At 39.8% G+C, this 27131-nt stretch overlaps 1 protein-coding gene across 3 annotated transcripts in view; it reads right to left on the bottom strand.

Annotated features, from left to right (window-relative positions):
* The window catches only part of LOC108428407 (A disintegrin and metalloproteinase with thrombospondin motifs 20), a 93577-nt gene that overhangs the window by 19961 nt on the left and 46485 nt on the right, over positions 1 to 27131 (bottom strand). For all 3 annotated transcript variants that reach the window (XM_017699384.2, XM_037543077.1, XM_037543078.1), the window contains 17 exons: positions 19175 to 19320; positions 18623 to 18804; positions 17630 to 17766; positions 17393 to 17510; positions 12777 to 12872; positions 11361 to 11527; positions 11074 to 11203; positions 10824 to 10950; positions 10119 to 10329; positions 9053 to 9217; positions 8542 to 8706; positions 6696 to 6815; positions 6471 to 6578; positions 5387 to 5551; positions 5034 to 5297; positions 4305 to 4466; positions 2978 to 3154 (listed from right to left, as the gene is read on the bottom strand). In XM_017699384.2, coding sequence (XP_017554873.1) covers positions 2978 to 3154; positions 4305 to 4466; positions 5034 to 5297; positions 5387 to 5551; positions 6471 to 6578; positions 6696 to 6815; positions 8542 to 8706; positions 9053 to 9217; positions 10119 to 10329; positions 10824 to 10950; positions 11074 to 11203; positions 11361 to 11527; positions 12777 to 12872; positions 17393 to 17510; positions 17630 to 17766; positions 18623 to 18804; positions 19175 to 19320 — 2640 coding nt within the window. The remainder of the gene's footprint in view (positions 1 to 2977; positions 3155 to 4304; positions 4467 to 5033; positions 5298 to 5386; positions 5552 to 6470; positions 6579 to 6695; positions 6816 to 8541; positions 8707 to 9052; positions 9218 to 10118; positions 10330 to 10823; positions 10951 to 11073; positions 11204 to 11360; positions 11528 to 12776; positions 12873 to 17392; positions 17511 to 17629; positions 17767 to 18622; positions 18805 to 19174; positions 19321 to 27131) is intronic.

Raw genomic sequence — 27131 nt, 5'->3', positions numbered from 1 at the left:
TTTGCTAAAATCTCTATGTTAACAGATGTCATTTCTAAACAAATTAATCAAATTAACCAAGGATGGCTTCAGGTAAATTTGGAACTTTGGCTGTAATTTAAGCCAAATGGCTTTACACTGCAGATTACATAATACCTTGTTTAAGATTAGAAAAGTTGATATTAGGTAACCATCAAGTAACAAAGCTACATATTGAAAACCAACACAAAAAAAATAACAGTAATGAAATTTTAATATTTTCATAAATGAGAAACTAAATGTAAACATATTTGTGGATGTTCACACAATTGCATGTGAACAAAGGGATCTAACAACATGAACTCCTCTGAAAGACAAGAGTTTTAGACTAAATTAAATAAACAAGCGTTGCCAAGATACAGGTGGCCCAAGTGAGATCCTTGAATGATGTAAGTATCTTGGACTTTTTGGAGATTGCAAGAGACCACAAAAAATAGAACAAGAAAATTACAAAAGCTACTGAAATAAATCCTTCAGAAAAGTTAGAAAAATGGCATAAGAAAAGTGTAACAACAACAAATAACCCAATCTGATCAGACAGAGGTATTTCAGGTTTAATAACCAGGGAAAATAAATTATTTAAATACCACAGCTTTGTAGAAGCAAAAAAATAAAATAAAATAAAATAAAAAAAACAAAAAAAGAGGTTTTCAACAGACTGGGTGGTTGCTTCTCTTGCATCTGTAGTAGGTACATTATTGGCCTTAATATCTTAATTGACTCAAGTCTGTTAAGCTGCACTGTTAATCACTGATCATAAAATGATAACTACAGCTAAAATCTGAGACTGGAGAATTATTACATTTACATTTGAGGTATTTTGTACATTGTATGTAAATAAAAAATATTCTTTATTAAAACATTTATAATAAAACAGTATTAAAAGAAACTAAGTATTATAAGCACTCTTTGAAGTATCTATATCTTGCAGTGATAATTTACTAATTGTCTTTTAACGTCATTTTTTGCTTTGCTAGGAAGAAAGATGATATGAAGTGGAAAGCTTGCCAAACTAAAGTATCAGAATGACAAAATGAAGTAGCACCAATTCATCTTCTATAATAAAGAGAGTTATAATCAATCAGCAAAGTGCTTGTGATTCTTTCAATGCAATTTTCACAAAATTTCTTGTATTTACTTTATATTAGAGATAAATTATTAACCTCTTACACAGCTTGGATAGTTGTTTCATGTTGGGATGCTTGATCATAATTGGCCAAAATCTGAATTAGCAGATTTTTGCTCTAACCCTCAATTTGGAATTGGATGATACTGATTTTGACAGATCTGTGCTGTAATTTTATTTAAGTAACGTGGGGCAAGTAAGTGCACTTGTGCTGTATTTGAATACTGCATGCTAAACCTATATCGAAATAATGCAGAATAATTGCGCATGACTCATTGTGGTAAACAGTAAGTTGCTTCTTACATTAAATTAAGCACTGATCCTATGTGAATCACATCATTTGCTCATGTGCTTCATGTGTTCATTCAGCCCACACAGCATAAGTTTTGGGAAACAACAGGCTCATAAATATCGGCCAAGAAAATCTGCCACTGTGGCTATAAAAATCAGAAATAGCCATTAAAATTCAGGATTGGTGCATCGCTTTTTTGTAAGAATAAGTGCATTTTAAGATAAGACTCATATAGTCATTTTCAATCAAAGTATATGAATAATTGGCATAGAGGAACACAGTTAATGTTGAATTGGCTTAAATTTACATTAGTATTACTTACTCAGAGCGATCTTCACGTTACAGATGTAGGCGACCATAGCGTTAGGAGTCTTGATGAAGGACTCTTATCAGTATAGTGTAGTATGCTTGCCCGGTCAGGGAACTGAACTGCAGCATTGTTACTGAGTAATCTACATCAACTGCCAGTGCCTTATAACATAATTATTAAAATATTAAGTTCCTGGTGGTGAGGTACTTGTGATACATATAATCACTGAAAGTGAAGAGAAAAAATTGCAATTTGTGTTCAATTAATCTTTCATACACTACTTTTACATCCCAAAGAAACATTACATTACTGCATTTTTCTGTACATGTTCTCATTTGCGATGACAAATAATAGGTCAGACCATGAGCACCAGTGAGAAAATATTAAATATTAATGTTACAACTACTAAATTAAACATTAAATCATACTGTACAAAGTTACAAATACAATATACAGTTATCCATTTGTTGCTATTTGATAAACATAATATTATACTCTTATACACAAATATACACTTGTGTTCTCGATTACAGGATGCACTGTCATTCACAACAAAGTCTCATCACACTTTTTCACATAAAACAATAAATAGCACTTGAATTTTTTACCCTCCCACGACAAGATTTAGTGTTGTCAGACAACACAGTCCTACTAATTTACAGCTTTCATTTAGAACCTTTCCTACAGATTAATTGCATATTTTTGTAATTATTCCCAATGGGGACCAGCACTTTTGTTTCTCACTAATGAGCACCACATCAGTGTAAGAGCTATTTGGGTGGTCAGAAGCTGTAACTAGAGTCAGAAGCTCATGCTGGAGCTCCTTTTTCTTGGCCACAGAAATACTGGGATTAACTGTAACCAAATTCCAAACCCAAAACCTGATTTGTTTTTGTCCTTCTTGATGGTCTTTCTGAAGCACATGAATACTAATGAGTACTACTTGAGAACTTGAGAATCAGTAACCTGTGCTGCCCTTACATTTACTCAAAATGGTTAATCACAGTTGTATTGATTTTAGGCTCCACACTGGTAGAAATTCTCTATATATACTGTTTAGCTTCAACATTTATGAAAGCCAAACACATGAGAAGTCATAATTTCACTTCCTTTAGAGTGGTAATACATCAGTGAACTCAGGTGGACATTCTACAGTGAAAGAGAGAACATGGCAGGATAAATGAGAGAAGGAGTAATGTGGGGAGCAAGAGATGAGAAATAACTATCGTACCGGCTTCCATGGTTGCCTGTGCCAGGAAGCACTGCCAGGACAGGGTTGCATGTTGCACTGCTCTACATCAGGAGGTTTGTCCAGCATGTCACAGTTGTGTTCATTCAATCTCTGACCATTTGGTCGCTGGCACACTACCAGCCGTGTCCGCTGTCCCCCACCACATGCCTGAGTACACTACAAAAGGAAAAAAGATGGTTTAGAAAAAGAAGGAAGAAAGAAGCACAAACAGAGATTGAGAGGAAGCACGAGATGAGTAAAACACAACAAAAACACACAAAGTGTCAACAATGCCAAAAGAAATAAGAACAAATGCCACTAGGGATGCATTCATACCGATTCTTGTATTGGGTATTGGACCGATACCGTGCTAATTTACTTGTTCACATAAAAAATTCACTGATATCAACATTCCGATACCAGCTGTAAGCCTACGTACACACACACTAAGGGGCAGTTAGCACACTTGCACAGAGCAGTGGGCAGCCCTATCCACGACACCCAAGGAGCAATTGGGGGTTAGGTGCCTTGCTCAAGGGCACTTCAGTCATGGACCGTCAGCCAAGGGGATCTAACCGGTGACCTTCTGGTCACAGGGCTAGGTTCCTAACCTCCAGCCCACGACTGCCCCTACACATTGTACTTATTTACACTATCTGCTTAATTCTAAGTAGGAAATTCAGTATGGTATCAGAATCTGTATCAGCAAGTATAAAAAATGTGTACTCATATTTGGTCTGAAAAAGAATTGTGTCAGTGCATCTTTAAATGCAACAATGCTGAAAACCTATAGCATTGGTGTGTAATTTCAATCTTTTTTTTAACTAAAATGTTTCTGCAAAACCAAAAAGAGAGAAAAAAACACAACAACCCATTCTCTTTCTAATCGGCTTTCATTAGAAAGCTACTGCTTTTATGGAAATATTAGGGCTTTATGGCAGCCAGAACAATCCATGTTTAAAATTCTCACTGAAGAGAAATATGGAGTGATGCTGGCAGCAGAAAAAACATTTCACAGGGACACAGAAGGCAAAGAAGGTTTCCAACGAGAGCATTCAATTCCTTGATTTTACCATACTTAAATAAACTGCAGCCATATTTAAGGCAGATGACGCTAAGTGTGGAAGACTCAAGTATCACTTACATTATCTTGTACAATCAATTTAGCTTAGATTCACTGCTGGTCTTAAAGATGCTAAGTTCCACACATCACATTTTCAAAGTTCCCTTTGTTGTACAGAATGTAAAGAGCTGATGGGGTGTGCCACAGGGATAATTTCCAGCAAAAAAGAAAAAAGTTACAGTAGAAGTCATCCTAACTATTCACCTCTCCCCAGATGCCGTAGTTCCAAAGTGGACAGGGTCCTGAGTCACAGCTTTTTGACTCACTAGGTTTGACTCTCTCATCACAGTAATTGGTGCTGCGGCCCTCTGAGTCCTGACACACTACCACTCTCCTCTGGAAGCCACCCTCACACGTACTGGAGCACTGTAGAAAGGGTAGACACAAGTCATTTATACAACACACAAAAATAACACCACTCTGTGTATGAACGAAAACTATTCAGGAAGTCTAGAAGTATATTACAGAATGATTAGTATCAATAGAGGACATGAAATTCTTGTACTGAGTATGCACAAATTCCTTCTGCGCTGTCATCAATGACACTGTAAACAGGGGGACTTACTTTTAAACCATCATTAGATGGTTAATGTGTGTAGAATGTGTGGGCATATTGTCATGCCCACACATTCTACACACATTAACCATCTAATGTTTTTCATGTTATGCCTTATGTTATTAAAAATAAAACTGCAGCCAAAGTAAGCTCAGAAAACCCCAGTTACAAAGAGGAAATAGTTAAAAAGAGGAACTTCAAACATAAGTAACTCCTATAAGCTCAGGCAAAGAATAGCTGTGTATTTTAAGAAAAATATTAGAAAGTGTGGATATTTGGGAACACATTGCTCAGAAGACTGAGATTTATGATATACGTAGTCTATGTGTGAATGCGTGTCTGTGTGGGTACACATCAGGAATAACAGAAGGACATACTGATCCCCAGGGCCCAGTCCTCCACTGGTTGTCAGCAGAGGGGACGTTCCAGCTGCTGTGGCCAGGATGACTTCCAGGGTCATATGGGAAGTAGGGCTGGTTGTTGGGCCACAGGTGGTAGACTGAATGGCAAGGCACTGCAGCACATTCTTGCTCTGTGCTAGGCTTTTCATCCGGGTGGCAAAAGGACTCATCCACCTGCTGGTTGTAGTTCACACACACCACTTGTCGCGTAGAGCGACCCACTCCACATGACACGGAGCACTGGAGAGGAGAAAGAAGTGTAGAATGGACTAACACTGATTCATTCATTAACTTTTGCATTAATTGATTAATTCTGTACTGATACTCACAGGTGACCACTCTCCCTCTCTCCAGTGGCCACAAGGGCTGAAGCACACTAAGGTTTCTGGGGGACGAGGTAGATGGGCGCAATAAGATTCATCAGCTACTCCTCCCTGAGCATCTCTGCAGCTGACATAACGTGCTCTCTCACCCTTCCCACAAGAGACCGAGCACTAAAACGCACACACACACACACACACACACACACACACACACACACACACACACACACACACACACACACACACACACACACACACACAAAGTAGATGTAGATAGGCAAAAATATAAAGATACACATACATATACAAATATGTACATAATTGTTAATAAAATGCTTAAAGTTCCACAGCTGACTTTCAGGTTGTTAGATTAAGGCTAATTATCCAGTAACTATGAATTATTTAATAAAGAATGGAAATCTGGACCTGATGATAAGTTAACTTCTAAAACAACTCAAAAATTCAAAAGGAAGGTGCTTATGGTTCTCTTGTACTAATGTGAAAGAGTACCCTATACATTTTTCTTTTCAGAAAAAAAAGCATAAAAGTATATTTCAGCAGACTTTAGCCTTCACCTAAGCAGTACGGTTTGTTTTGTGGGTTCTTGTAGAACAACAGGGGTTTAGGATTGTGTGGAAAAAGCTGTTCTTACATCACTGCAACAGGGCAACGTCTATTAAAAATATGCTCACTGCCTTACAGCAGAATAGCTCATGCAACCTTACTGCTCTCAAGCATCAGTTAGTCATATCAGTGACAATCGTCATTACTGTAACCTTACATACAAAGAGGGAGGGGAGAATTGGTCAACTTCTGAGAGCAACGGTATTTCTATTTTTTTTCTGGGGGACCACACTTGCATTAATCGGGTTCTCTAGACACAAGAGCCCAGGTAGAGCCTGTGTTGACATACTCTTTGAAACCCATCACCTATGCTTGGATGTGTGTACATGTGCATGTTTGGAAAGCAGTATGTTAATCAGTTTTAATGAAAGAAATGATAGGAACATATAAGAGAGACTTACCATGCTGCGATGACTCATATTATAGAAGTAGATTATGCATGTATGTATACGTGTATGTTACTCACTGTAGTCCAGGACCCATATCTCCACTGGGTGAGTAGCTGTCCAGCTGCTGCAGGTCGTAGGGTGCTCAGTACTGATGACCCTCGAGGACAGGCTGGCAACTCACACTCCTACATGTATACATATACAAGAAGTTAGGTAAGGACAGGCATACACATTTTAGTACCCTATGTAAGTCTGTGTTTGTGCCTGTGTGCATTTATGTGTCTATGTGTGTGTGAGTGTACCTGACTGTCCCGCGGTCTTGAAGCAGCATTACACTCCCGGTCATCTACGGTCTTGCCATAAGCACCAGACACACACCTCACCGCTCGCATTTGGTACCCATGCCCACAAGTCACTGGACACTGCAAACACATATACACAGGATTTTTTAGTTTAAACCTTGATTGATCTTTTTTCAAAATAATGTTACACAAACATCACTACAGAACTGCCAGATCAGTGTGGCTCTCTGCAAAGGTTAAAAAGATATTAGCCCAATTAATTCTACTCAACACTCAACATATAGTTCACCTTAACCCAATACTGTTACATGGTTATTGACAAAATAATAGCTTTTGTTCTTAAATATGTTAAACATCACATAGCCTAGAGAAGAAATCTGTCTTAATCAGGAAAAAAGTGTCTTCATCACATTTACTGTGGAGGTCATTCAGATCCCCTATAGCCTAACTAATAACAGCTTATTTCACCCAAACCAGACACCCTCACTCCTTCCCACAACCAACACACACACATACTCTCACTGGGTGACCACCATCTGTCTTGACTCAAAACATGTTCGGTGTTTAAAAGGCTCAGAGGAAGTACTCCAGGGTGTGTTTATTTGGGTTGCAAATTATGATTACACAGGCATTTAGCAGGATATACACACCATGCACAGAGGACCCAACGCCTCACTCAAAATGGAAATAAGTTTTTTGTTTTTTAATAAACTTTCATCACATTTATCCACTTAAAATTTATGAACACAATGTCCTTTGACTTTGTACTTATTAACAAACATAAAAAAGCATGTATTCATAAGTATAAACAGAGACAAGTTTAAAAACAAACATGACAGGCTCCCGAGTGGCGCAACTGTCTAAGTGTTGGTCCTATCATCAGGAGATGGCAAGTTTGATCCCTGGTGATGCTACAGTATGGTGTACAGCATATACAGAGCAGGCTGTTTAGATGACCATCCGACTAATTGGACAACTGCAGAAATTGGATTATTAAGTGCGTGTAAACACACTCACTGTCTTGTTGAAACATCCACTTTTTAGCTGATGAAATTAAACTCTCCTCTAATATCTCCTGGTATTTATCCTTTCACTTTTCTTCCATGATGTGTAATGCCCCAAGATGGCTGGCAGAGAAGCATCCCCATATAATGATGCTCCTACCTCTGTACTTTATTGTGCATGTTGTGTTCTTGGGACCGTACATGCAACCTTTCTTGTTTGGGGCAAGCTGAATTATTGCTAAAGAGTTCCATCATTGCTTCGTCTGGCCAGAGTACATTGTTCCAAAATACTTCTGCATGGGGTGCATTAAAGGAGAGGACTGCTGCTACAGTTTATTTCTTATTGTTCTCTCTGTAGTTGTTGTTCCTACTGCTTTTTGAGTGACTGCTGGTTGGTTTCTAAACATATGTTTGTTTATGCTTATGAATACATACTTTTTTATTCATATTTATAAAGTTAAAAGACCTTGCGTTTTAAATTTGAAGTGGATCTACATACTTCTTTTAAATAACAAAAAGTGTAGAAATGTTCTAAGAATTAGTGAAATGTAAACGTTGAGCATTTTATACCCATAATTTATTTTTTAAGGGCAACTATTAATATGTTGCGCAAGAGAGTGGCCGGGCTGCATGTATTCATGTAGGTAGCTATCTTTGGCAGTGTGGTGGTATGTGTGCTGCTGTTTCTGTAAGAACAGTTACAGGGAGATCATTTTGTTGAGTTATGAGAGGCTCTGCTTACATTTCAACTCCACTTCCTCTAAACGAGTTCCCTTTCAGCTTCATATCCTTAAAAGAGCAATATGTCAACCACAGCAGTGCCCACACATACACACACTTACTGCGCTCCAGACTCCAACTTGCCAAGAAGCACATTCTGGAAGTATGCAGCTGCCTACGGTGGAGGGTTTGCTGTTACGATCGCAGTGCTCATCACTGAGTGGCTTCTCCGCCAAAACACAGAATACTTGTCTGTGCCTCACCCCCTTACCACACGTCACCATACACTACAGACAAAGCAGGGAGGAAAAAGAATTATATACTTCAGGTCCTGAAGATGACAGAGTAAGTTTGTGTATGACTGAGTGGCAGCTTGCATATGTGTGCACTGTCTGTCAAATGTTTGGGGACATGTAGTTTTTCAAAATGTTTTTAAAACCAATAAGCATGTTTTTTGTCCATTTGCAATAATCATATAAACATATTAAAGATAGCTACTTTATGTTAACAAAGCCTTTGCAGGATTTTGCTCTTACATAATTAAAAAGTAACAGCCAGAATGTTCAAATTTCAAAAGAAGGCAAGGTGTCTTCTGACTGGCAACTTATGACAGGCAGTGTATATGTAACTTACCTCAGTCCACTCACTAACTGACCAGTCAGGACAGGGTATGTCACTGCAGGGTTCTGTGACAACTCTCTGGAACTCACTACACTCTTGCTCAACCAGTCTACGGCCCAGATTATTCATGCAGTAGGAGTCACGCATGCGAGTGCCTTGTCCACAGGACTTAGAGCACTGCAAAAATCACAAATTTACAGCAGCATTTAAAACACTGTCACAAACACAACTTTACATCAGCTCTTTCAAAAAATATTGCAACAAATACAATTTAACACCGTTCAAAAACACTGTGACAAATGCAACTTCACATCAGCTAACTAACAGCCTTGCACATACATTGTTAAACATTGTAAATATGTTAGGTCAACTTAAAAGGTAACTGATTTCACCATTTTCTTTTAACTCAGTTTAGTTAGTTCTACTAACGCCTAAGAAAGCAATTTAAGTTGAGCTAAAAAAAACAACAGTAAAAATGCTGCCTCACTGTAAGCTGAAACTGCATTATTTATTGGATCTTTATTATTTATTGGGTCTTTATTCAGTTTCATTTTTCCCCCCAATTTGTTCATTGCTAAAACCTAGGCTGGGGGGTGAGAGCTTTTTACTCTTACTCCTGGCCATGGAGGGCTGTGGCATCACATCACCCCAGCCCAAAGACACCATGTAATAGCAGGAGTCTTAACCACCTGATCCATCTCAACAGCAACTCTGGCTTTAAAGTAAGGCAGCACATTTACTGCTTTTTTTGAACAAATACAGTTTAAACTGTATTCTAGAAGTGAAGTCTATTTGTGTTTAGCCAACAACTTGATGTGGTTTGAGACAACTGTATAATAAGGTAGGTGTGTGGGGTATAAGCTTCCATTACTTGTAAGCTACATTAGCTCCAGAGTTCCATTGAAAAACTAAAAGAGTAAACTTTAGGCACCATACACGCCATGGCTGATTGACTACATTTGAGCCAAGGGGAATACTGTGTACATTTCATTTTATAATTAATAACTATGGATATACGTATATCTAAGCAGCAATGTAAAGAAATCTAACAGTGATACAAGTTTTGGAGTCATCCAACCTGAGACCATGCGCTGTATTGCCAGCTCTTCAACAGGCAGTCTCCATGGCAGGGCTCACGGCTCTGTGGTTTAGCCAAATCTGCACAGGCTCTAGATTCCACTTTCTCACTCACACTCTTCGTCTGGCTGTAGCGCATACAAAGCACCTCCACAGTACGATACCCAGGCCCACACTTTGTGGAGCACTCACTTTTACCTGCCACATGCCACCTGATTAGGAAGGAGAGTTGTTTGAGTGAGGGGTAGGGTTGTAACAATACATTGTAGTACAATGCATCGCAATGTAAAAATGTGATGATGCTCATCATAGAGTTGGACAATATCAGCTGCAACCTATTAATGATGCCATCTAACACAATCACATTTGAACACCAAAAGTCACAATCAACTTAGTCAAGCCAGACACGTGTAACTCCCATTTCTTCTTTTGTTCAAATTTTGTTCAAAATATCTTAATATTTCAAACTGTGAGCAGAGTACTGAATCGAATCAAACTGAGCTGAGCATATTGTTACACCTCTATCCAGAGGCACTGGGTTCTGTGTCAACTTGCAAGCATTTGGGGCTTCATGAGACTTTAAACCTTAGATTCTGTATTTATGTGTTTCCAGACTACTAACAGAATTTCCAAGCTTGTGATGTTTCAGTCACAAAATTCAGACCTAGGACTTGATGTAAGTCTGTATACGTGTGTGTGTGCATACCTGAGTTCACAGTCTGCATTGCAGGACTCCATAGCTCCCCTGGTTCGAGGTAAATGCTCACACCTCTGGTCTGACACCACCAAGTGATCACTTCTACGTACACATACTGCTTTTCGCCGTCGCTCTCCTAAAGTAGCACATATGCAATTGTCAAGTGCATAAAAGTATAGATGTATTGTTTGATTTGGAGATCTGCTCTAGCTGGCTCATTCCAAAACTCTATTTACAAAGACTGAAAGGAGAAAGTCACCTTGGCACATGCGACTGCATTCTTGCCAGGGGCCGGACGAGTCCCACACAAATTGCTCTCGCTGCTCCTCTATCGGGATGTTAAAGGAGTAACGCACATCAGGATTATAGAGGTTTCCCACACACAGCACCTGAGAAAGTGAAGCATTAAAACGATTTCAGCATGACAACTTATAGAGCAGCGGCACAGAAATTAGACCCAGTCAGCTTATAATGATGAGCTCAAAGGAGATCTGAATCTCACAATGTCATTTTGAATCCCTCTGTGGTTAACCTTGTAAAACTTGCCTGGAGAATGAGTTCCTCCTCAATACGCTCCGTACAGTTGATGCGCTCCACTGTGGTGTTGGAGCCACTGTACTCAATCTCTGTTCCCTTAAAGGAGATTTCCCTTTTAAACATGGACACCACCAAGTTTCCATTAAGAAGGAAGTGGGACTGACTGTCAGAAAGGGCTGTGGAGATAGGATAATTGAAAAAATTATATTTAATTTGAAATTTGAGTGCCATTTTAATAGCATACACTATCAACAATGTCATCTTACGTTTTAAGCAGGGAAATTTAACCCAACAACAGAGCTTCTGAACCAAGTATAGAAGAGTTAGACCAATCAAAAGCAACAACAACAACAAAAAAAACTACACCTAACTGGCAGTTTGGTAAAATACATGCTGGTGTTCTTTAACAAAAATATGCCTGGACCTTAATTTACAGAAAATAATTGCAGTCACAATGTTGTTCAATACAATGTAATTATGTATCTTCTACAAAACATTCACTTTGATTCATTAATAAAATTTAGCCATTTCAATATTGTTCTAAGTATAATCACTACAATTAACAGTGTAAGCATTTTAATTACCACAACATATTTAATGACATATTTCTACATAGTTCTAGAAGGAACATGGGGCAAGTATTTTGCATATATAACTGCATGTGTGCGCAATATCCACATACTCAAGACGCTAACACATCATTCTTTTGACTCTAAAATATACTAATGCCATTAATGTATTTGCATTATTAATGCTTCACATTGAAATATTCTGAGAATGATGGTTTACCATATGTACTTCTCTGTGTGTGTAAATATGTTGCATTTTGGTTGTCCTCCGAGAATGTGTGTGTGTGTGTGTGTGTGTGTGTGTGTGTGTGTGAGCTCACATGCCATTGTTTGTTCACCCGATCTCCCTTTAAAGGGGCCACTTAGCCCCACTACAGTGTGAAAAGTTTAAGCAAACGCAGCACTTTTCTTAATGCTCTTGCGTACTTTCCCTCTTTATTACCCTCTTTCATCAACTCTTTCTCTGCATCTGTCTCTAATTACCTCCTCTCTCCCCTCATTCATCTTTCGCTTTCTCTGACACTTCGTTTGCATTCCCTTCACCCCTTTTTCCCCAAACTTCTCAGGCTCTGGATTTCTATTTCCTCCCTTCGTTCTCAGAGGAAAGGAGCTGGCACTCATCGGAACCACAGTCTCAGTCTCTTATTCACTGGCAATCAGTTGTACTGAGTTTATTCACAAAGTTAAATAAATGACATGTGAGAATACATAAATACGAGGATGAAAAAGTTAGCTTCTTCCCAAGTTGATTTGTTACGTTCACTTTTCTTCCACCCACTAAGGCTCTAGTGGTTGTTACTAGATTGCATGTGAGTTAAGCAAAACGTTAATGGATGCTTCCTCAGGTAAGACCTACCGAGGTAGTTATCATCTTCTGGTGTTCCCGAGTAGCTGACTTGCTTTATATCAATGTTGGTTGCGCCAGCTGGAATTCGCACCACAACATTATAACCTAAGGAAAGGGGAAAAAACATGAAAAAACAAGAAAAAATATTTTGTGTCATACACAACAGCAGTGATAGTGGTTTTCCATCACATCTTGATTTAATAGCTTCACCATGTTGCACAGACTGGTCCAAAGGAAATGGATGGTGCCCTTTAGGCTTCAAATGTCACACATAGAGAATCAAACGCAAGAAAGAAAGAATGAAAACAAAGAAAAAAGAAAGGTTTGCTCTGACACATAACCCCATAACCCTCCTGGAGGCCCACTCACAAAACAAAAAGGAGTGAAAAGAGAGGTAGAAATAATTACGCCACAGCACTAGGTTTGCCTTATAATTTACAAGTGGTCACGCTGTTTGAAAGAACAAGAGAAGAGAAGAGAAGAGAAGAGAAGAGAAGAGAAGAGAAGAGAAGAGAAGAGAAGAGAAGAGGAGATTTTGTGTGTTACTGGACATTTAAGTCCATAGAGGGCAGCACTGGTAAAGGTTAGGTTTTCTCCTCAACTGTCCTCTCATTCCTGGAGCATGTTCATTTTCAACCTCATTACTAATGCTTGTAATTGAGCTAAAACTGTGCTAGACTTACTGCCTAAGTAAAGCAATTCTATAAGTTGACATCCAAGTGCATGAACTCTGAACTATACCATGCAATTAACATAATCTTTGAAAGCCTTAGAAAAATTTCATATCTTTAGAAAGCTTTATGCTAATCATTTAACAAAAAATCCACTTAGAATCTCATTTCTCACTACTGCAATTCCAGATAGCAACAAGAGTAGTGGTCAATGTCCCTGCCTTAATGGTGTGGACAGTGTGAGCAGATAAGTGTATGTTGAGTATGAAACAAGAAAACCACTGCAGTTGTCTCTCCCACAGAGAAAACGCACACACATCACATCCACACAGATTTTCACATCGTTCAGCTGTGACTTGTTAATGGCAGCAGGGCAAACTACGGACCATCCCTACAACAGCCCATGCGCACTGATCTGAGATCAGAGGCAGAGGGTCGAAAACTTAGGCTGTGCACACAATGGAACGAAACCAAAGCCTGACCCCAAAATGCAAACATGGTGCTGCAACAGAAAGGTAACACGCTCCCAGTTAAAACTCCAGCATGCCTGTGGTCTACCTCAGATTGAAAGTAAAGGGTTTCACCTTACAACAGAGTGTATGGGAGAGCTTGACTACATGGAATGGCAAAAGAAATTAAGTAACTGTGAAGTCCCCAGGATTTTTATTCTGCTAGGTCATTAAAACACGTTCCAAACATCCTATGAACAACATCTACATTTAGTGTAACATACTTGACCTGTACTTACTTTTAGCTCACTGGAATTCCTATGAGAGCTGCAGATATCTTTTAATGTTCAAATAAATAGCATAGCACTGCAGGTTCTAGCCTGCGACCCAGACGGAGAAGCAGCTTAGAAGAATCATAACTCAAAAATAATCTAATGTATAGGCAACGAATAAATCAGAACACCCAGCAGAACTCACCCTCTTTAGTCAGAGCATTTCCACTGATCTGCAGAGAAGTATCAGTGAGTAATCCAGCTTGAAAAATGACCCAAAATCTCTCAATATTCTTAAAAATTGCTCTGTCTTGACTTTCCATTATGATGTTGATCAGGGGAGAGCTTCTGTTCACAGTCATTTAGTTCATTAGACTCTTTGCTATTTTTGCTTATCAGGTCTTATCAAATGAAGCTTTGTAAATCAACAATTTACTTTGTCACTTGGAGACTAAACATGACGAATATGTATATAAGCCTGATGAAATGAGCCGTTGCTCCATGTGCAGCTTTCCTCTTTTCTGCCTGATACCCAGCACTCGGTAGCTATCACATCAGCCTTCTCATAATGTGAGTCAGAAAAAAATACTTTGGGAGGAAGCTTTTGTAGTCATTTACGTAGGCTCTGAGCTGCAAAAGATTGTGAACCCCTGATGCAGAAAAAGGACTGCTTCATTCTGTTTATTCTGGATTTGTTGATATTCATTGATGGTTTCCAGTTACCTCAGATGGAGGCATCACAGTAGGCTGGTCTCAAGAACAATTTCCACTATCTACCAATTTCCAAGGATTGGCAGACTGGGGTGGTGGTGCCTCTTTTTAAAAAGGGGGACCAGAGGGTGTGTTCCAACTATAGGGGAATCACACTCCTCAGCCTCCCTGGTAAGGTCTATGCAGGGGTACTGGAGAAGAGAGTCCGGCTTATAGTCGAACCTCAGATTCAGGAGGAACAGTGCAGGTTCCGCCCTGGTCATGGAACACTGGACCAACTCTTCACCCTCTCCAGGATTCTGGGGGGTTCATGGGAGTTTGCCCAACCAGTCCACATGTGCTTTGTGGATTTGGAGAAGGCATTCGACTGTGTTCCCCAGGGTATTGTGTGGGAGGTGCTTCGGGAGTACAGGATAAATGGCTCTTTGCTATGAGTCATTCAGGCTCTGTACAAACAAAGCAGGAGTTTGGTTCGCATGGCCGGCAGTAAGTCAGACTCGTTCCCAGTGAGAGTTGGACTCCGTCATGGCTGCCCTTTGTCACCGATTCTATTCATAATTTTTATGGATAGAATTTCTAGGCGCAGTCAGTGGATGGAGGGTGTCCAGTTTGGTGACCTCAAGGTCACATCGTTGCTGTTTGCAGATGATGTGGTCCTATTGGGGACATCAGGCCGTGAACTTCAGCTTTCGCTGGATCGCTTTGCAGCTGAATGTGAAGTGGCTGGGATGAGAATCAGTACCTCCAAATCTGAGGCCATGGTTCTCAGGCGGAAAAGGGCAAAGAGCCCTCTCTGGGTCAGGGATAAGCTCTTGCCTCAAGTGGAGGAGTTTAAGTATCTTGGGTTTTTTTTTTCACGAGTGATGGTAAAATGGAGCGGGAGATTGACAGGCGCATTGGTGCTGGGTCAGCAGTGATGCGGGCTCTTTACCGGTCTGTTGTGGTAAAGAAAGCTGAGCAAGGCAAGAGGCAAGGCTCTTGATTTACTGGTCGATCTACGTTCCCACCCTCACCTATGGTCATGAGCTTTCCTCCGCAGGGTGTCTGGACTCACCCTTAGAGATAGGGTGAGAAGTTCGGTCATCCGGGAGGGACTCGGAGTAGAGCCGCTGCTTCTCCACATCGAGAGGAGCCAGCTGAGGTGGTCCAGGCATCTGGTTAGGATGCCTCCTGGAGGCCTCCCTCGGGAGGTGTCACAGGCAAGTCCACCTGGGAGGAGACCCCGGGGAAGACCCAGGACATGCTGGCATGACTATATTGCCCAGCTGGCCTGGGAGTGCCTCGGAATCCCCCCCGGGGAGCTAGTGGAAGTGGCTGGGGAAAGGGAGGTCTGGACCTCATTGCTTAGGATGCTGCCCCCGCGACCCGAACCCCGGAGAAGCGGAAGATGATGGATGGATGGATGGATGGATGGATGGATGGATGGATGGATGGATGGATGGATGGATGGTTGGATGAATGGATGGGCCAATTTCCAAGAGTCCACTTTACCCCGAGACTAAGACAAGACCACGACTTTATGGTCACAAGACCAGTCTTGAGACAGAAATCGGGCTACAACACTACTACTGTGTGTCTGATGTACCTGATCACACCTGTTCACCTGGATAAAGAGATGTCTAATTAGAGACAACATAACTGCTTACTAACCTAAACGGAGTCAAAGTCAGTGTAACCCTGAATACCACCACATGTTTTATTAAAAAAAAATAGTTGAGGTTTTTTATAATGGTGGCGATTAAGCTGGATGCTTCAATGGCTCGAGTGCACAAAGCCAAAACTGCTACATTATATATGAGGAAGAAAAGAAGAATTACAAATTTGAGGCATAATTTACTGAGTGGATTGACTGAAAGAAAATCCTTTGATATTTAGAAGACATTCATTGTAAGTACTTATTTTTACAACGCTACACACTCCCTTTTTTATTTAAATGTGTATTCATGATTCAGCAGGGAGCTGAGGTGGAGATAATGAGGGCCCAATAAAGAATTTATGGATTGTTTATGGAAAAAGCAGGACTCTGTGGAATAGTTTGGAAACCTCTACTTTGTACAGAAAGATACTGAGTGATTTTTTGGGGATGCCTGACTGGCCAATGTCAGCCAGCCTTTTGGTAGCTTTTAACTGCCCTGTCTGGTTTTAAATGAAGAAGGAAGCTTTCTGATTTGGTGCTAGTGGAGAAGATCATAGAGGAGTTTAAAGAAAGGAGGAATATCCTGCTGCCCTGACTCTGTTTACTCCAGACCCATCCCAGCCTGTGCTGATGTTTTGGGTTAGACTTGTTCCAACAATGAGAGCATTGCTGGTACTCTCGTCGCTTTAAAGACACAACACACCAGCTGGTGACTAACCTTCAAGGGGTTTTAGACTAATCACTGTTTGGCACAGAGATGGCTTACTTACATGTAATAATATTAATAAAATATATAGTAAAAGTCAGCATATATAACATAAGAAGCTACCCACCTTCATTATTGATGCCTAAGGTGAAAGATTTAATACATGAATTGTAAGCTTACCATATTGTGCGTTGTTGAAGGTGCCTGCAATAGTCTTGCATGATGAGTTGTCCCCTCCACACACTCCACACTTATCATTCCTTGCCTTGGAGTTCAAAACATGATCACAACCTGCTTGCTGGAGAATTAAATACAAAAATATTTTGGTTTTATGGTTAAAAGAATCAGTAAAAAGTAAGAGTAGCAGCCATGTGCAATTCTTAGGAGTATACTGTGTGACAGTGTGTATCTGAGTACCCTGCACAGGCCTTGCACACAGATGTCGTAAGTGTCTGGTCCACACGGAGTTCCGTCAACCACACGATCTCGTAGCTGGTAGTAGGCCATTGTCCCAGCAACACGACAGAACAGCTTACATCGATCCTTCATTAAGACTGCAAATAGAAGCCTTTGCTGTAATACCATTACAAGTAAAATTAAAAACACATACAATAAAAAAGCAACATTTACTCTAATGTTTCCATTTCACTTTTAATCTGTTTAATCCATCTTTCTAAAGTTAGTTAGCCATGTGTTGCCAAGGAGCAGACTAACTATGCAAGGAAAGTGGTGATTTACAAAGAATCTTGTACATGTGGGCATGTGCATATTTACATGACCTCCATTTTCATTTGCCATTTTGTCTTTTCATATTAATAGTGAATAGAGTCTTGTGGCATTTTCAAAGTACTTTTCTGGGCCCTTCATTATATAATCTGTACAAAAGTATTCCTTTGGCAGTATAATTAATAAAGAAACGGTGGCATTTGCTTTCATCAATATGCAGACACCCACAGCGGCAGCCTATCTACTGTAACCTATAAATCTACAGGCTCGTTATTTGACTGAACAAATGATTAAATTAACCAGTGAATGTCTCTTTTATAAAATTAAATATGTATAAGACAGATCTTGATTACTAGAAATAAGGCTTAGAGAAAAATATACTTCTTTATTTAAACTTTTTTATTTTGCTGTATGTAAAGACAAAAAAGACATCATTTTTGACAGTGTCTTCAGCTTTAAGGACCACATTAATGAGCTGTAGATTAGCCTATTATCATCTTCTTAATGTCTCCAAGGCCTGTAACATTCTCTTCACTGCTGACAGTGAGAAACTCATGCCTTTGTCTCAGGTTGGATTACTATAAGACCCTTCATCTGGCTTGCTAGGGAATTCTAATGCTAATTTATAAGTTCTTATAACTGACTTATAACACTAAGTGTGTGTTGCACAGCTGAAACACTCACTGCCACTGTATTTGGGCACCCAGCGGACGGTGGGAGGCAGTCCGTTTATGTTGAAGTGTTTGCCATCAAACTGGGAACACTGCTCCTCTCGGAAGTCTTTCCAGCCCCTCGGACATGGTTCCGTATTACAGGAACGGAACTTCATGCGGCGTCCCACACAAAACCGCCCACCATTCCTTGGCCTATCACACACACAAAAGCCCAGACATAAGGAAATAAAACTGGACTCCCATTCCTATTGCTTAAAAAAATACACAAAACAGTCTGGATTTAAGATGAAACGTTTTTTTCTGCAAACCTCATCGCATGTATTACAATGGATTTAATAAGTTCCATCAGATGTGACATGTCTAAATAATGGCTAAATAAAAAATTAAATACAGAATAGCTAAATAATGGGCTGAAATGTCTTAATAGATGCTGTAAAACATGCCATGGAAAGCTGGAATTTCCTATGTACACTCTAATCAACAACAGTACAGCTCAGTTTAGAGGTAAAAATAGTGCAGTATAAATTTTGGGAGTATTTTTTACTCAGATGTGTGTACTTACTCAGGTCTGTTGCAGTCTCTAGATGTGCTCCGTGTTCCACCACCGCAGGTCCTGGAACACACACTGTAGGGTCCCCATGGTCCCCACTCACCATGCACTGGTCTCGTCTCCATCTCTTTATTTACACACATACCATGTCTACAGTGCTGTGGACAGATAAACACACGCACAGACACAATAGTTAAAAACAAGACTTTGGTTGAAAATAATACCTGTCACAGTTTCTTGATTCCCAGCCATGCATGCAACGTGTCAAAATATAACCATCAACACCACTGACAGGTTTAAAGCACATATTGTGGAGTCTGCTGTTTATACATAAAGCTATATCTGAAAAGAAAACTCAGCATGTGCTAATCCTGCTATTATTTATGCAGGTGTAAGGGCTCCAGTATAGGCCCAGCTGTGTGAATAGAGCTGAGCCAGTTGTTGCCGGGTCTGTGCTGGGCCAGCAACAACCCTGAACTTCGCAGAGCTCCTCACAGGATAAGTGAGAGCAAAAGGTGCTGGGTGAAATGATTCAAAGACCAGTGTTCTTCACACAGATTTTCATCTCATTTGACACAAAGCACAGTCAGACTATATTGTAACAGATGAATGAAAGGCATTAGACAATAAAATATCAGACAAGTTAGCATTTGTAACACTAACCTCGACCAGGCTCACTGTTACATTCCAACACAATTTGGACATCCTCATTTTCTCTCTCTCTGGTGAGGTCTCAGAACAGCTAATTTACTGAAACTGTACAATGTTTGCTACTTAAAATAAATTGCTACTTGAATTGTGGCAGAGGTCTTGGGGATCACTGGCAGACAACTATAAGGTGACCTATGCAGGTCTATTTATGCATACCTTTTGTACAACCCCAATTCCAATGAAGTTGGGATGTTGTGTAAAACATAAATAAAAACAGAATACCATGATTTGCAAATCCTTTTCAATCTATATTCAATTGAATACACTACAAAGACAAGATATTTAATGTTCCAATGGATAAACTTTATTGTTTTTTGCAAATATTCACTCATTTTGAATTTGATGCCTGCAACACGTTCCAAAGAAGTTGGGACAGGGGCAACAAAAGACTGGGAAAGTTGAGGAATGCTCAAAAAGGTGAGTGTCATGATTGGGTATAAAGGGAGCATCCCTGAAGGACTCAGTCATTCACAAGCAAGGATGGGACGAGGTTCACCACTTTGTGAACAACTGCATGAGCAAATAGTCCAACAGTTTAAGAACAACGTTTCTCAACGTGCAATTGCAAGGAACATATGTATTTCATCATCTACAGTCCATAATATCATCAAAAGATTGAGAGAATCTGGAGAAATCTCTGCAAGTAAGCGACAAGGCAGAAAACCAACACTGAATGCCCGTGACCTTCGATCCTTCAGGCGGCACTGCATTAAAAACCGACATCATTCTGTAACGGATATTACCACATGGGCTCAGAAACACTTCAGAAAACCATTGTCAGTGAACACAGTTCGTCGCTCCATCTACAAGTTAAAACTCTGCCATGCAAAACGAAAGCCATATATCAACAACACCCAGAAATGCTGCTGGGTTCTCTGGGCCCGGGCTCATCTGAGATGGACTGACGAAAAGTGGAAAAGTGTCCTGTGGTCTGACGGGTCCACATTTCAAATTGTTTTTGGAAATCATGGACGTCACGTCCTCCAGGCCAAAGAGGAAAAGGACTGTCTGGATTGTTATCAGTGCAAAGTTCAAAAGCCAGCATCTCTGATGGTGTGGGGGTGTGTTAGTGTGTTAATGGGTAACTTGCACATCTGTGAAGGCACCATTAATGCTGAAAGGTACATACAGGTTTTGGAGCAACATATCTTATATGCTGCCATCTAAGCAACGTCTTTTTCAGGGACGTCCTGCTTATTTCATCAAGACAACGCCAAGCCACAATCTGCACGTGTTACAACAGCGAGGCTTCGTAGTAAAAGAGTGTGGGTACTAGACTGGCCTGCCTGCAGTCCAGACCTGTCTCCCATTGAAAATGTGTGGCGCATTATGAAGCACAAAATATGACAACGGAGACCCCGGACTGTCGAGCAACTGAAGTTGTACATCAAACAAGAATGGGAAAGAATTCCACCTACAAAGCTTCAATAATTAGTGTCATTGGTTCCCAAACGCTTGTTGTTAAAAGGAAAGGTGATGTAACACAGTGGTAAACATGCACCTGTCCCAGCTTCATTGGAACATGTTGCAGGCATCTAATTCAAAATGAGTGAATCTTTGCAAAAAACAATAAAGTTTATCCATTTGAACATTAAATATCTTGTCTTTGTAGTGTATTCAATTGAATATAGGTTGAAACCATTTGCAAATCATCGTGTTCTGTTTTTATTTATGTTTTACACAACGTCCCAGCTTCATTGGAATTGGGGTTGTAAAATATTTTTTAAAGCATTTTAAAGTATTACTAGGCAAGTAATCCATATATTATGTATATACATTATTTTTACACTTAAGGCCACAGCACACCACATGTGCCACATCGAGCAGCAAAAAATGACCATTCATGATTTTGCTTTTACTATTTTTAAATTAATCTGAGAATGATACCATTAAATCACATGGCTTGTAATTTACATGCTGAAAGGCAGTGTGGTCTTTTAGATAAACAGAAATTCAAATGACATGTTTTCACAGCCAGTGTTAAAGCCATGTCCCTTATCACCTTCTTATTTTTAACCTGTAAACAGCCAATTTGTGAGATAAGAGATAATTAGCTGATACTTAACACAATGAAAACATAGAAAACAATACAAACAAAAACAATTTCCCAAATATAGAGAAAGCTCTGCAGGAAATGCTGACTGTTGTAACAGCCTTCCAAGACAAAAAATATGCTGCTGTGCTGAAAGTAACCTTGAAAGTAACTGCCTTGGATCGCAAAACCCTACAGTGTATAGTGAGGACAGCTGAGAGGATCATCGGGGTCTCTCTCCCCTCCATCATAGACATCTACACCACACGTTGCATCCGGAAAGCCACTAGCATTGTGGATGACCCCATCCATTCCTCACACAGACTTTTTTCATTGCTGCAGTCTGGCAGAAGGTACCGGAGTATCCATGCCATCACTGCCAGATTCTGCAACAGCTTTGTTCCTCAAGCGATCAGGTTTTTAAACTCAGGACTGAACTAAACCCCACCCCCGCTCACACACACCTCTTTTGGTGCTCTACTTGCACTATCTGGAACATTGCTGCTAACACTGTGTTTACACTGTTTTACTACCTCAGTAACTGCTGTGTTTATGTATGTCATCTGACTGCATGACTCACGGATCATAGCATGTTAAATATCTCTGCACCTTATTCTCACTACCTCATGTCCAGAAACGTGTGCTGTGTCCGTGCTGCACTGTCCTGTCTGTTTACTGTGTCTAATGTCTGTTTATCATATTTATTATATTGTGTCTAGCTTCATTTCTTGTTTGCACGCTATGTCTGCACGCTCGCACTTTGTACTTTTTGTTCCTTGTTGCATCATGATGCTCCTGGAGGAACGTAATTTCACTCCACTGTGTACTTGTACATAGACGGAATGGCAATAAAAGCCTCTTGACTTGACTTGGAAGTTTTATTATTTTTATTTTTCACTTGCCACTATAGATTTTGTCATTTTGTTATTTTTACTATTTGCTTAAATGAGTATAGTAATGCTCTTTTTAAGGTGTAGTGCAAACAATGCAGATACGCAGAAAACTGTCATTACTGACTTTACATACAGTTAAATAACTTTTTCAAAAATTGCTTGAACTTAGAACTCTTTTTAATTGTAATTTATCACATTTCACATTGTCATGACAATGTCCAACAGCTTTCCAGCACATCACACTTTTTCTCCATTTCATGCAGCTCTAGACTTCAGTTTAAGGGATTAATAAATACACATTTAATGCTGGGCTAATGCAACACATGCGCTGCAATCCTCCTTATTTGCATGTAATGAACTCATAAACTCTCAACACAGCAAGGTGCCAGTTTGGAGCCGAACTGGTCTGCTTTGGGTCGAATACCCAGCAAAGAGTGAGAGCAAATTATTATCAGCAATGGCAAGGCCTGTCTCAGTGAGCATGGCTGCCTTTTCATGGTCTGTAACCAAATCCCCCCGTGGTGCAGTGGCGATGGCGGTGGGCTCCTTTCAGAGCAGGAATGCTGGACAGCCTGGCGTCTGTCTCGCTGCTTCGCCCCGGCACAGGCTCACCGCTGGCACGGTGCAGAAGCAGGCGTGGTAGTTGCATACATACACCGATAAGGAAACCCAAGACTACAGATAACACAGTGACAGAGCTCATTACAGTCTCCAACATCCAGCTCTCCTCTCTCTTTGTCTGTCTTTCCTTCCATCACTTTATCACTCTTTCTTGCCATGTTCTCTATACCTCTGTCATTTTGCCTCTCTTTTTTCCTCCACCGGAACCACATAATTATACTGTAAAACAAAATAAGACCTGGTATTGACAAGTCTGAGACATTGCGACCGTTATTGGTGTAATGTGTCACTGGCTCATTCATACCTTGGCTGGATATAATGGCCTTTGTCATGAAGCAGGCAACTGCCTTTCCAATACACATCTTGTCCTCAGGGTTCTTTTTCCCCAACAAGTCCATGATTATAGACAATGTTACACAATCTGCTGTGAATTACACACATCAAACGTTCTACACTACAGGACGTGAATTAAAAAATACAGACATTTATTTTTAATATGTGCATGATGCAATGGATTTTACTCAAGATGCAAATGTCTTGTCTCTCTGCCTTTTGTCTTTGCAATTTTATGTGAAGAGGTTAATTACCCTAAATCTGGCTGTGGGCTCAAAGTGGACATCTGTGGTACACGATGCAACTCGCTGTGGGAAAAAAGAAATAGGGAGAAGGGCTAAAGGGGAAGACAGACAAAAGAAGACAGACCTTCTCTTTGCACACTCCCCCTTTCCTCCTCACTCTGAAAGAACTGATGCTTAAAATACAACCAGCTCTGTCTATAGATAATTATCAACAAATCTCTCTCATTTAAAGTAACACAATGTGTGCTGATTACTAAGCAAAGGCTGAGAACCTGAGCAGCAGTGCTAGCACAGTGCACTGCTAATAGATAAAATCCAGGCATATATGTACACAGTAGGACAACACTGTCTCTCTACAGGCTATTTTACAAAGACAGTAACAAAAGTAACATTTATACCCCACAATTCTACTCAGTCAAACAGAATAAAGTTAATATATACAAACTTTGGTAGAAAAAGCTTTTCCGCCTCCGTTTAGTTGGCGTATGTGTCTCTACCCGTATTGGGGAAGTAGATGTAATTGTGTATTTAAAAACAAGCTAAAATCATGCAGTTCATTTCTGATGGGAATTTAGGATTATTAAAAATTGTGTCAGAAACTGTGTTATCAGAGCCTTCTTCACAGCCAGTTTGAGTCATTTGTTCATCAGCACAGCAGTGGACACTCAGCTTATGTCACATCAGCAGGTAACAGAATGTTGGTATCTGTGAATTTTTACAAGTATCTGAGCATGGTATCGGTTGTGTGGTCATTTGTCCCAGATTTCCCTGGATTGTCCAGGTTTGGTTGCCTATCCAGGAAAAGAATGACTCCATTCCTTGACACAAAATGTCCCGGAGTGGTTGTTAGTATTACAACTATTTTTTTATCCAGTCAAACAATTAAGAATGGGTTTGAATATTACACATTAGTCTCAACATTGGAACAGTTGTTTGGGTAAAGTTTGCTGTTGGTGACGACACTAAGAAGTTCTTCAATGCGATAACTGAGAAGATTAGGTTGTGTAGCTGAACTGAGAACTATCTACCATAGACTGACTAACACAGCCATGCATCCACTTAATTCAGTAAAAAAAAAATCAAGCTGCTGATCAACTGATCAACCAGGACCTTTACAAGGCTGAGATGGTAAACACTATCAGCATCAATGTCAAGACATCCCTAACAAAGTAAAAAGGTTTCAAAACTTCACTTTTCACAACAATTCTAACATGACATTCCTACATACACACACACACAAACGCAAATGTGGACCATATCATATCATTTATAACAGATTATAACAGAAGCCGTTTGCTCCCCCATTAGTCAATTTAAAACTTTTAAAACTTTACAACAAATCTAATCATAAATTCTTGAACACAGACAAAGACAAATGTTGGTCTACTATCCTGTACATGTTTCTATCAGTCTTTGTGCTCTTTTCAAACTAGCTTATCTGGCCAATTAGAGTTTGGAAAAGGCTGGTTTTTGTTAATGCTGTGTGACTGTAGCCTTAGGCTCAACAAGAGTTTGCCATGTGTGAAAAAAGGTTTGGATAACACAGGTCAGATGAAACAATGATGGAGTAAAAGTCTTACATTAAACGACAGGCAGGTGTTAATCGCTCCAGGCTTGCGCTAAACAAATGCAAATGTTTCTCTAATGCAGTAAAAGCATAGAGCAAGGCTGTATTTTTCATTCCTCAAAAGCAGTCAGATTTCCACTAGCATTCAACAACTCCTGATCCATGAACACATAAGAGTGGCAAGAAAATCTAATCCTAAATAAAGCCAGATAATGCAAATTCTAATTGTGAATTTCAAAAGGCTGTGATCTAAACTCATATCATATATTCTGTTTTAACACTCCGAATGCAAATAATGATGCTGTTTCTCTTTCAGGACAATAACCAGACAAACACATACGCACACATATTCGTGCAAAGAGTAAAACATGCCAGGTATTGAAACCTGCAGGTTTTTGCAGATTAAGAAGCAAGACGAAGTACTAGAATGTTTAATGCATTCATGTAGTCCAGAATCTTTAGCTTTAAAGCAATTAATTTATTTTAATAAAATTATTTACAGGGTCTTCCTACAAAAATGTATCTAAAATTCAACATGGAATGAATTTCAGAAGAATGCAGAATTGCAATCCTGAATCAATTTAAAGCACTGGTAGTTGGAAAGCCTAAAAGGGTTTTTAAGGGGTTTTTTTCCATGGCATTACCCACCACTCCACGTTGTTTGTTTCATTTCAAGTAAAAATAAAATAATCATGTTCTTATTTACACCCAACTCTTTCTCTAAAGCACTTCTGGCTTTATTTGCAGAACCCTTATTTGCAAGCACTCTGAACCTGAAGAATGTGTGTGTGTGTGTGCGTGTGTGTGTGTATGTATTTGTATGTATTGAGTGCATATGTGGATAACCCAAGACCACCAGTGAGCTCCTTGTGAGGACCATGAGAGCTGTCAGACTGAAGGGCGAGCAGCCTGTCAGATAGCCCCACAGTCTGAAGCCAGCCTAAGCCTGTAAGGCATTCCCTTCCCTGCTGGTATTTCATGTTTACAACGCTTTTTAGTCTGAAAAGGTGGAGGCAAAGGGGGGATTTAAAGTCCAGAGCGAAGAGAGAAGCCAAAACTGGAGCAATGTGTATAGGGGTGCTTTTTCTTGCTAAAGAGGCACCTTGGACCATCACTAAATTTACAAATAGCATACTACTAAAGATGTTAATACAGTGACAGAAAAAGAGGGGGGCCAAAAAACAGAAAGAATGAGAGAATACACTACCTCTATAGGTTCCTTTATACTGGCAAAATTACCAGATTTGGCCTTACTTGACAACACAGTGAGATATTTGAATGCTTTGTGAGAGCAAGTAGCTCAGTTCTTGATACCACATGTTCCAAATTAGAGTTTTACACATGCTCCCACACACACACACACACACACAACAGCACCACAGAGATGATTACCTTCATACATCTACCTATCTGAAAACACAATTTACGACAATTAATAATACTTGTCTGCCACATTTCAAGTGACATTTCACTGGGATATGTGTATGTGTGTCTTTTACCTATGGTGAATGCAACAAACAAAACACAAAAAAAACAAACAGAAAAAAAGTCCTCCTAGCATCTGCTC

This window comes from Pygocentrus nattereri, chromosome 11 (genome assembly GCF_015220715.1).
Source record: "Pygocentrus nattereri isolate fPygNat1 chromosome 11, fPygNat1.pri, whole genome shotgun sequence".
NCBI classification, from domain to species: domain Eukaryota; kingdom Metazoa; phylum Chordata; class Actinopteri; order Characiformes; family Serrasalmidae; genus Pygocentrus; species Pygocentrus nattereri.
This window is presented reverse-complemented; position numbering and strand designations above follow the sequence as displayed.